The following is a 12690-nucleotide window of genomic DNA, read 5'->3' on the forward strand; positions in this document are numbered from 1 at the left end:
AAGTATATTACTCATTAAATGAAATGAAATTAAAAAAAAGCCTCGTATTTATTTAAGCTATACTGCAATTCCAAGTTTTATTTAAGCTTGTGGAAAAAACGTAAAATCCTTTAACCTAGTTGAAACTCGTCAGAGTTTTGAGCTCAATACTAGAAGAGAGAGCGAGAGAGAGGTTGTGCCACGTGAAAGAGGGGATGGAATAAGGGTTATGGAAGAGAAGGAGAAATGGGTGCTGAAGGGTTGGTTAGGCAGCCACAGCCACCAACACGCCACGAGTCGTTAAGCCCATTTTGTGGTTTTAATGTCGACGCGGTAAATTGTTAGGCCTAGCAATCAGAGGACTTGGTGTTCACAGATTGCCATAAATAACACACATCTTGAGATCACGTCATTTCAATTCTACTGATGTTGATGCCATTTCAACTATTCATTTCCATTCTGATTGTATATCATCCAATTGAGTGTGATAATTTAGATGCTTTGTTTATTTATGATTCTGTCATGATGGGTATGAATATTGATAAATAAAACATCTGATGGCCATGTTATCTTTAGCATAAAACAGACAACTTTCTTAGTCATTTCTATATACCTAGAATCACCTATTCATGAGTTTTGTGGTCGCGTTGAAGTACGACATTGTGCTTGACATTTATACAGGGCACACGATTCCTCTATATATGGCCAATTTCCCTTTTCACAACATTTATGTCATTTTCATCCTTACATATTATTTCGTGGACGAGTCTTTCAAAAGAAATACCCCATGGAAACTCAGTTATTCTGTATTTTCGCTATGACAACGTACAGAGAAAAATTTATTATTCTTTTTGAAAGATATTTTTTATAGTATTTTAGTCTTATTTTATATTTGTAATTTTCACATGATGGATAAAGCAGTATTTCAATTTATTAAATAAAATAAAAATTATTTGTCGTCAATCTATTTTTTTTTATTAATTAAATATTTATATAAAAATCATGAAAAATGTAGGAATTTGTTTTAACAGTATTTACAGAAGAATATTTTTTTTTAATTAGAAATTTAAATTTCACTGAACAAAATAAAAGTATGAACAAATATTCAAAAATTGACTTCAATTATTTTCACAATATTTATAAATTGTAAATCATGATATTTATTTAACAGTTAAATGATTTTGTAAAAACTAATGTCATAATATTGAGTAAATTGAAATAGTACTAAAAGTAATATAATTGTCATTAAGAGTGTCATTAATGTGTAAGTAAGTTGTCTAATGAAACACAATATTACTATGAAAGATAGGTATAAGCTTTGCTCTTTTAATGAACTCAATTTAACAAGAAGAACTACACGTACACTTGATTTTTTTTCCTCAGCAAAAGTATTATCACAAATCCAAATGAAAAAGTAGTAAAAGAATTAAATCGAAATAAAAATCGCGTAGAAATCCTAGACATCGAAAAGAGATATGATTGCCTTCAGGTCACGTAGTATATCCATCATTTCGACGTTACGAGCTTTATCACTCAACAAAAAGTTTCACTGGGTATGTATATATATGTGTACGTGTATAAGTGTATACACATTGACGAAGAAAACACAAGAGCTGGAAAACGTCTCTCACTTTTTTTCTTAGCTTTGCACAAGCACTGTGAAAGAGATGTACACCGTGTGCTGTGAAGCACGTTGGGGAATAAGGCAAAAAGTGGGCTCGAAGCTTGCTGATTGGAACCGGAAGTCCAAATGAAACGGTGCCGGAAGACACAAACACGGTGGTTAATACAGCGGAAACGATTCGTCGAATCATTGGTTGGTTTGCAATCGATACTTTTATGGCATTTTTTACGTGCCCGTACGATAGCACGATATATGTTGAGTTGAAATGAATTGGTTGGCAAAGATAGAGAAAGAGAAACGAGCGTCAGAGCATCACATAGAACACAAATAAAGAATAAAGGAATTTTTGTCTCGCCTTTGATACAGATTCACGCAAACGTCTGTCGACGTCAAAGTAGATCCGTCGCTTGCGGGACAAATCGTTCGGATAAATCCCTTCATTTATTATTCTCTTCCTTTTCATCTCCTCTACCCCTACCACATAGTAATCTCCTTCGGTCTCACTTGACGCTTGAAATTCGCTCCACCAAGCGGGCTAAATCTTCCAATGATTTCACAGTTCAAAAATTCTACAAGCCTCCCGGCAGTTCCGTAAAAAGCCAGATCAGGCAGTAGAGTCCTAAGAGTCCATGGAGTATAAAATAGAGCACGTGAGGGATTTTGCATCCCTTGCAAACTAATCGTTAATAGCCACGTTCCCCCATTGATCGACAGCTTTCTCATACCCATATCCGCCCATCAAATTACTTTTTTTTCTTTTTTACCTCTGCTACTATTCGCGTGAATTTTTTAAAATTACTCTTCTATTATTTGTACTTCACTAAAAAATTAGTTAAATCATTCAGTTTATTCAACTAAAATATCATCTTGTATTTTGTCATGTCCATGCCCGGTTTTTTTTTTATTCATTATAATGTACAGGAATCTTTTTTTCCTGTCTACATTTATACAAGAATTTTTTGTTTCTCTCTATTTGTCTATTTTTCCTATTGGCTTATTTTCTGCTCTCTGGCAAGTATGTTTTGGTAGTCATTCGTTGTGTAGATACAGTAAGATTTACGTGACGCACAAGAAAAATCGCATCCGGCTTTCGTGCACCTCGACCGCCAAATGCTGAAAATGCATTTAACCAAGAGATAAATATCACAGTTAAAAAAAGCAAGAGAATAAGTGAGGGTTATAAAGAAAGAATAAACCTGTTAAATGTCAACACTTTTTAGTTGTATTTGATGCTATTTCAAATAATAGATTTCAAGTAAATATCAATTTATCGGTGTTAATAATTAGAATTTGAATGAAAATAAATTTAATCTCAGTTATAATTAAATAGATTTTATTTTTTATTCCAAAATTAAAAATAACAATGATTTATTTTGAGATGTTATTTTAGGAAATCCACATTGAATACTTGAACAGGTAATTTTTATCTTAATTTTACTTAGATATATTTCATCTTTTACATACTCTCTCTCACACTATTTTTCGATTTTTCTAAGGATAAGGTGAGTAAGGTGGTAGCAAGGTGATACGCCGCGGGTGTCAATGCCAGAGAGAGGGTCGACGAGTAAATTGAAGCGATCCATTATACGGGGGTGTTGGGTTGTCGGTTGCTACGTGACGAAAGCTACAGGGGGGCAGAGGTCACAAGGGAGAAAAGACTATAAAGAAAAGTTGAGTGAAAGAAAAAGAAAGATGAAGAGAAAGTGGATACTATTAAGCGTGAATGAAAAAAATGCATTGAGTGGAGATACTTGCACCTGCAACATCTTTATAATTTTTATCTTTATTATAAATTATCAATTATTTTTTACCATCATTATTTCATTCTTAGCAATGTCCTTTTGTTAATACATTCTTATCTGAAAAATTTTTTACATGATGGATACGTGTTATATTTACATATTTTAGACTATTATTTCGTAGTGGTAAAATTTTTTTCTAAAATAAATTGAAAAATTAAATTTTCAATAAATATTTATGATTTTTAATATTTATCAAATTCTTTATGGTATTTTTATATTGAAAAAATAATAAAAAATTTTTTAATAAAACAATTTATTTATTAACTAATCAATCCACGTATCATCAGTTAAATTATTATAATGAATTCTGTACCAACAAAAAACAATGATAATGGTAACGATGATACAAGATATAAATTTTTTCTACATATACACATTGTATGTTTTGATATGTAAAAACTGTTCACTGTTTCACATTGATTGTTTTTTCAATGAAACTATTTCTATAATAATTTCTTTCAGGCACTTAAATTGGCTTTATCACTATATTAATGCTAAAAATACATATGTGGATGATATGTGTATCTCATAATCGACTCAAACATAACAAAAACCCCGAGACTTGTAGAAGACTAAAATCTCGGATGCTGTATAAATCTCAAAAACGTTTGTTTTAAAATTTATCATTCATAACAATGAATAGAGAATATAGTTCTGAACTTTTTACACTTATAAATGTAAGTAAACAGTTATATTATTCACAAACGAAGAAAAAACAAAAATATAACATCAGAGTGAAATTGTTTAAAATTGTTCTTCTTTTAAACATAATTATATTCAATATTTATCTTAAGAATAATTAAAAAAAAAAAAACAGTTATTCTTTCATGAATTTGTAAGAGATGTATACAAATTCGAAAATAGAATTATGTGGTATCAACGAGGATATCTGAGTCATATGGCGTTAATAATATTAACATAAATTATAAATCTATTACGACAATGATAATTTTTAATTAATGGTCAATTTACATTAATAATTTAAATAAATGTTTTTGTATGAGATAAAATAAATACTTGATATAACAAAGTATTTATGACGAATTAATTAATCGAAATAATTTATAAATTTCAACTAATTTTCTAAAATGATAAATAATTTCTAAACAGCAATCAAAAGTCAAGGGATAAGCAAAGTTCCACGCTATATAGTAGAAATCTTCCTCAGAACACTTTCATTCTGCCGTAAAATTCACCAGCTTAACGTAAATCTACTCGCAATAACATCTACGACTTTTGAAATACACTGAATTTATTGCCAACTGTATATCTTAGCTCTGTTAACCCTGGATATTGTATTTCTCACGTTTTTATGGGTGTCTAAAAAGTGCATGTAATGTCTTTATAGCTGTATCATTCGCTTATTTTGATACCGTACAAATAACATCAATTTTTTATATTCTTCTTTTAAAGGTAAACTTTGGAAGAGTTAAAAAGTCATAAGAACATAAAAGAACAAAAAATGATCGTAAAGCGCACGTCCTGCGTGCGAATACATTATTGTCTTTTTCACGTGAAAAGAAAAAGGTATGAAAAAGTGTGAAATATATTCGATAAAAACCTCAAACGTTCGCAAAGGTTAAGTAGAAATAGATAAAATGACAAAGTCCAAGAGGAACTTGGAGAATAACGAAGAGTGGAATTCCTGGTGAAATTCGATCAGGCTGAAAGCCAATTGTTGACCAATTGTCGATCAGTGAGTCATTCCTCTTCTTCCTCTTCACTCTTCCCTAGTCAAAGTACCATTTCCAATTTAACAGTGTCCAGAATGCATTCACCCGCTCAACAAATCATTGATATCACTATCCTCAGGTGTACTTCACCAGAACAAGTAAGAGGGTTCATTCTTTGAGGTATGTAGACGTTCAATACTTTAAAGTACTTGAAAATTTGACTTTTGGTGTCCTTATTTGTCTCTCTTGAGAGAAAATAGTTGGAGACTGTCAAGACTTTAGACTACGCTACTATATCCATTTCGGATGACGAATTTGATGTAGTAGGTGCAAGACTGCCAAGAGTCTCCTCATCTGGTAGAGAATGATGACAAGCGGGTGCAGGCGGACTAAGGGGAGGTAAATGTGGAGACGACAGCATTGGATCACCTCCATGTACTGGGCCTCCTGCATCGTCTTCCATTAGATCCTCAAATTGTGCCAAGCCCAGGACTGTTGGTTCCTCTGATACGACATCTGGCATCTAGAATTATTCACCATTATTATCATCATCCACACGTATATTTATATTTTTTATCAAATAATCATTTATTATAATTATCGAAAATATAGCATACTTTTCTCTTTAATACTAAGCTATTAAAAAAAAGCAATATGTAGAAAAAATGAAAGTTAAATCCTAACCAACAGGCTTTTGCTGGATTTTCTTGCTCGAACGCGAACGAGGTAAGAAGTTTAGATATCTTTCAATCCTGGACAAACGCGGTTAAAGTTTCCTTGAAACAAACAAGTTCCGCTTTTCAGTGACAAAACGATGGCTTTGAGAAAGTGGTGAGTTGAAACGAAGATGAGAGAATCCAAGAAACTTTGACTTTAGTCGCATAAACTGGTAGATGAATAACCGACACTGGTAATTTGTATTTATATACAGATATTTAGAGATATATATATATATATATATATATATAAAGTCTGTAGATATTTGGATATATAAACTGTATTTACTTAGAGACTCGTTAACAACAAAGATAAAATGAAAAGTAAGAAAGTACGAAGATGAGATATTCTATATTAACTGATAGAAGTTACTTTCTGAAAAGATATCGTTGGTCTTTGAATTTTCCAGTTAATGAGAAGTTACTCACTGTACTATCAAGAGCAATTGCTTTGCAATAAGGAAAACTCGTTTCAGAAATATTACTTTCCTTTTATTTTTTAAAATTTATTTTTCTACATATTAAAAAGGAAAAAACTAACGTCATATAATTTCAAATGTTTTCATGAATTAATAATAAAGGTTATTAAGTATAATTTGATAGTTAAATTAATGATAATAATTATGATTCATAATGATGATAATTTTATGTTTATTTAAGAGAGGAAAAAAAATATTTCAAGTTTAAAAGTAAGACGTCTGATTAAAGAAATGAATTTGGTTGTCATCTTGAGAAATTTTTTAAATAAGTTTCTTTGCTCACCGGCTTATTGAAGAGGATTGAGCAAGAACAAGAAAATAGAAAAAAAAGAAGATTGAAGTTTTAACAACAGTAATAATTCAATGTCACAAGTGTCGACGGATTCTGTTTAAAGAATTGTCGAGACTACCGTGCACACTATTGCACTATTTTTCACCTTTTTCTAATAATATCTTATTTTACAACACAAAAAATTTCATATTACTATAAAATCCTCGTTTTAATAAGAGAAACGAATAAGTCTCTCAGTTCATGACTAAGCTACAAAGGATGAATAAAAAATTCTTACTTTTCGTCGGTCGTGTTTACTTCTGGAGAAGGAGTTGACAGCACTAACAGACGTGGAAGCCCAATTGAAATCCGTCACTGGAAGCCCGTGAGCTTTTGCTTGAAGCTCAAGTTCTTGAACGCGCAGCAGAAGCCGACGATTCTGGTGCTCAAGTTGCTTGTGCCTCGTTTCACTCTGTTTCATTCGCAAGAGCTCATTTTTCAGGAGTTTTATGTACTCTACTGAGGACTTTAATATCGTTCCCTTGTTTGGTCTTACGTCCCTGACTATTTCATAGTACCTGCGGACATGGACGACACTTGATGACTTCATAATTAAAAATGTAATCATAAAAAATATTTAAATACAACAACTAAAGACTATTCATTAGATTAAAAATAAAAATTTCTCTTATAATTTTTATCATATAATCCACTTATAGTCTCTCACCAAAATATTGGAATAAAAATTTACGTCATGTCATTGGGTTGGATTATTTTTATATTATTTTCAGGGAGTTCCCGAGTTGAAGTAATTGACTTACGTTGGACTTACTTGGACGTATGGACATGAAAGTAACTTGAATGAACATAAATTACATAAACTTTTATATTTATATCTCTAAGTAAGCTCGACATAAGTCAATAATTTACAACTTGAGTTGTAATATAAATTTCATTGAGATGGTGTTGAAAATTATCAACATGTTACTAAATATCTGGTAATACATTGCTAAATATCTCCAGCTTTATTATCATCTCTGAGATAACATAAAATTCTTGCAATGCTTTAATATTTTCAGTGGCTTGTACTAAAATGACTACAGTTGCAAATAAAACATAACTCATACAAATTTAACAGACATTCTTCACTATAATGCATTTTCTTCTCGGCTTTCTTCCAACAAAGCTGGAATGCTTCCAGTAAAAATTTTACCATTTTATACGACATTTAGAAGAGTTATTTTTATTCTAAAATCTTGTTTTTCTTGCTCGAGTTAATCAAATAATAATATAATAGTATTTTCACACAATTTTTCTTTTTCATTATTGATTATTGGGGTGGATTATTTCAATGGAAAATACCTTTTTTTTTTTGTAATAGAATACAACAAACTAGATAATATATAAATGATTTTAATCCCCTATTAAAGGAGAAGATGTAATGTGGTCACACATAGAGAACAAATGAGGGATAGCTGTGCAATTTTTAAGTCCTAGTGGTGGTCGTCGACACTGACTAATGGATCTCAACCCTCAGTTAGATTGATAAATGGTTGATCCATGAGGGCGTCTTCCGTATGCAGAATGCTAGAGCTCGTTAGCTCAACAAGACTTTGCGCCAACACATATAGAGTAAATAACTACTGATGCAAAGCCAACAAGAGATGCCTCCAGGCCTCCGCTTCGCACGCTCAACGAGTTGATAATCACGTTGAAGAGTTGGGACGTTAATAGAATATATTTCTCAGAAAGATATTTTCCCTCACGAGAATCAAAAGACGAAGACTATTTCAATTATAATTAATTAAACAAAAGTCACTTTTGTATTATAAAGCTTAAAAATTATTCTCTCTCTCTCTCTCTCTCTCTCTTAATTTTAATTTCCCTTCAACTCTTTTAATTTGTGTTTTTTATTGCGAATACTTTTACTACAGAAAGTTTTTATATATTAGAAAATTAACGTTTATTTTCTTTAAAAATTAAATTATATAATTGTAATAAAAAAAAGTATCTTTCTAACATATCCTAGAATATTTTATTTTTTTATTTTTAATGAGAGTTATAAGAAGTGATGAGCAGTTATAGATTATTGATTGATTTTTAATCATCAATATCAAACATAAAAGTCATGACGATTTTCATAAAAATGAATGGTTATATAATTTACAGAAAAAAAGAATATATTAATAAAATTTTATTAACGAACATGCTTCAAAAATCACTTTATGGCTATGATTGTGAAGTAAATGAGGTAAGAGGAGATAAAAAAAAAAAAGGAAAAAAAACAAACAAAAGGATAAGATAAGAAGAAAAAAAAAATAAACTGGCATTCTGGCACAAGAAATGAAATGAGAAATGAAGAATGAAATTCCCAAGGAAGCCTTTCATTTTTGTGCTATAGTAAAAGGAACTATAGAGGATCTGACCTGCACTCTCTTATACTCTGACTAATACGAAAGAGAAAAATAATGGCTGTAGTACGACTGAGAACTGAGTCTCTCGAAGGCAAAATCTTAAATCAAGCAAAGAAATCACGGGTCACTGACAATGTGCATATGAAGGTCTAGTCTTCTTGTGCATCAACCACACCGTCGTTCTGATTTTTCTTACTTTCCATTCTCTTTCAATGATTTCACTAGTTTCACTAGAATATCGAATCTTTTCCTGAATAAATAATTTTCTATTTATCATTCCCATCATCATCATTATTGATAAATTGATTCAACTATCAATTATTCACAAGTTTGATAATTATCCGAAATAATGATAATGGAAATTTAAAGAATAACAGAGTTTACTTGATAAGTGCGTAAAATAATTGCACAAAATTTAATGGAAATAGTGAAGGTTGAAAAATACAATTTGTGTAAAAGCTCTTTTCCGCTACTCATTGGATTCCGACGAGTCTCTTTACTTTATTTCTTTTTATGTCTCTCTTTACTACATTGACTGCATAACTCAGGTCTATAAAGGAAAATAGGGGAAAATTGAAGGGGTGGAATAATAGACGAAAATCGTAACTCATGAATTGATGCATAGCCTAATGAATTATTAATTATTCAACTTGAATAAATCAAGTATGATATACTTACGGATCATTAGTTTTTGGTAAAAGTGTACCAAGTTCCTTGATCCTATCATTGATGTTAAATCTCCGTCTTCGTTCAACTGAAAAATAAAATTAAAAAAAAACAATAAGTTCATCTCATTATTTATCTTTGTTTTTTTATCTATTCAAGCAAACCTGACATTCTTTCAGTTAATTAATCTAAAATTAGGCTTCACTAATAGCCACAAAAAATGACATCAATATATGCGTGTATTTTTTTCAACATTTTTCCATCCTTTAGACCTATTCGATCATTTTGAGTTGCCACTTTGGTTCTCTGCGACGTCAACATGAATTCGAAATGTTTATTCTACTCACGTATTACAGTACGTTCAAGTGGAATCTTGTCGTATCTATACGCGTACTTGGATCACAAAAGACAAAAAAAAAATAATAGTGGCAAATAAACGAGAGAGATGGAATATTGTAAAAAAAAAAATCATGCGTATATCTAGGATAGCTCGTTATTAGTCTACGAGCATGAGATATAATAAACGTAAAATTTTGCAGGGTGCTTCATATTTTTTGTCGATCGATCTACAAATATCTGACGAATATATCCCCAGCATTTTTCCAATCCATCAATATGTACATTCAGTTATATGCATGAATAAAAGTTACACTGCAATGCTCACATAACGGTAAGATTTAGAATTATATTCTCAATTTCTGTCAGCTTGATCATTATCATTTCGGATCAACAACATATTTATTTATTTCATTGATGTGACATAGATTATCTAAAAGAGTTGTACTATTTCTATATATAATCTTCAAAAATTAATATGCATCTAATTTCACTACGATTATAGATGAATTCAAAAAAAATATTCAGGATATTTTTTTTGTGATTGCCATCAATATGTGGATTTATCAAGATGATGATAGACCCTATAAAAAATTTTAGTTCCCCAAAGGTTCCCCAGCGTATCCCTCGTAGAACTTTGGGGAAAAAATTTTTTTTTGTTACTTCTATGCTAATGATGCTACGGGGTTGATCGAGGACTCAAATGAAAGATCTTGACGAGAGAAAAAAAATCAATATAATTAAAATCATACTTGGAGCATAATTTATGCAAAACTTGAAGTAAGTTCCGGTTTTACCCCATTTTAGGAGTGAAATAATTGATTTTTCAAATGTTTGACCTGATTCCGCATTTCTAGGCATTGAGACGAAGAGAATGAGTCCTCGATCATCAAAATCGGACAACTTTGATTTTTCGACCCCAAAAAATGGCAAGTGGTACCCCTTTCCATTTTTTTTGGCCAAAAAATAAAAGTTCTCCGATTTTCGAGTTTGACCACTCATTCTCTTCGTCTTGATGCGTAGAAATGCGGAATCGGGGCACCGCCCAGAAAAATCCACTTTAACACCCTTAAAAACGGGTTACACTAAATACAAATTATGGATCATCATCTCCTTGGCTTTAAACCCTTATAACTCATGAACGGACGGTCCAATGATCATTTTTAGGGACGTTTTAGAAACGTGAAAATTTAAGCTATCTAACAATATCTATAAATTTATCGAAAAAAATTTCTTTCACCCTTAAAATCGCTAAAATATAAAAAAAAATTACATTTTTCTTGGAGTTTACCAACTATTTTGGCCATTTTGAGGGTGAAATAAATTTTTTCAACGTTTTTCACGGATATGTATCTTTAGCTTAGATTCTAAAGTTTTCAAATACCTCCTAAAAATCATCATTAGATGACCCGTATGAGAGTTATAGAGGTTTAAAGTCGAAGAGTAGATGATTTTTGACCCTTACTTTGACTTTGAACCTCTATAACTCTCATACGGGTCATCTAATGATGATTTTTAGGAGGTATTTGGAAACTTCAGAATCTAAGCTAAAGATACATATCCGTGAAAAATGTTTTAAAAATTTATTCCACCCTCAAAATTGCCAAAATAGTTGGCAAACTCTCAAAAAAATATGATTTTTTTTATATTTTAGCGATTTCAAGGGTAAAAGAAATTTTTTAAACATTTTTCATGGATATGCGTGTTTAGCTCAGATTTTAAGCTTTCCAAAACGTCCCTAAAATCAGCTATTGGACTGTCCGTTCATGAGTTATAAGGGTTTAAAGCCAAGGGGATGATAGTTTGTAATTTGTATTTAGTGTAACCCGTTTTTAAGGGTGTTAAAGTGGATTTTTCTGGGCGGTGCCCCGATTCCGCATTTCTACGCATCAAGACGAAGAGAATGAGTGGTCAAACTTGAAAATCGGAGAACTTTTATTTTTTGGCCAAAAAAATGGAAAGGGGTACCACTTGCCATTTTTTGGGGTCGAAAAATCAAAGTTGTCCGATTTTGATGATCGAGGACTCATTCTCTTCGTCTCAATGCCTAGAAATGCGGAATCAGGTCAAACATATGAAAAATTAATTTTTTCACTTCTAAAATGAGTCCTCGATCAACCCCGTAACATTATTATTTTCGAAGATAATCAAATATTTAATAATTGTATCGAAGATGAGAAATGTAGATTTACAATTAGAATAATTGATTAGTTATCGTAAATAATGTAATTATTCATTTATTTCAGAGTGTTACGACAGGTAGAGTCAAGCTGTTACATTAAAAATGACGTGGTAATTGGATGATCAAAGATGAATGACAATAGTCGATGAATTGGAGCTATCTATGAAATTTATTAGAAAATCTTGTGATTATTATCATTAATGTATTCAAGAGAAACTGGGGTATATTGATCGATAAACGAGCGATTAGTGGTCACATTAACACGTATAACACCCATAAACTTGAGTGCTGTAGGACATTAGGACTCAGTGATAAAGTCAGATCTGCATCGTTATGACGAATGAGCTCCCTTTAACCCTTCAGTTCGCTATTACCACTTGCGGTTCACACAGTTAATATACTTGAAATTCAATTATTATTATGTTTAAACTTTTTAAATAAACATTTAATCACATTCATCAAACTCTATATTCGACCAATAATGGAATAAATAAAAAACTCGAAATAAAAGATGAAAAATACAAAGGCAATTTGATTGTATTTCGTTT

General features: G+C 31.2%; 1 protein-coding gene across 3 annotated transcripts in view; it reads right to left on the reverse strand.

The window, feature by feature from the left end:
* Nucleotides 1–3717: 3717 nt before the first annotated feature.
* Mitf (transcription factor Mitf) overlaps nucleotides 3718–12690 on the reverse strand; it is a 35663-nt gene continuing 26690 nt past the window's right edge. For all 3 annotated transcript variants that reach the window (XM_035086503.1, XM_035086504.1, XM_035086502.1), the window contains 3 exons: nucleotides 9637–9712; nucleotides 6843–7122; nucleotides 3718–5601 (listed from right to left, as the gene is read on the reverse strand). In XM_035086503.1, coding sequence (XP_034942394.1) covers nucleotides 5362–5601; nucleotides 6843–7122; nucleotides 9637–9712 — 596 coding nt within the window. In that variant the 3' untranslated portion in view covers nucleotides 3718–5361. The remainder of the gene's footprint in view (nucleotides 5602–6842; nucleotides 7123–9636; nucleotides 9713–12690) is intronic.

Source organism: Chelonus insularis, unplaced genomic scaffold (genome assembly GCF_013357705.1).
Source record: "Chelonus insularis isolate UGA/USDA-ARS -01 unplaced genomic scaffold, ASM1335770v1 contig_401_pilon, whole genome shotgun sequence".
Lineage (NCBI taxonomy): Eukaryota > Metazoa > Arthropoda > Insecta > Hymenoptera > Braconidae > Chelonus > Chelonus insularis.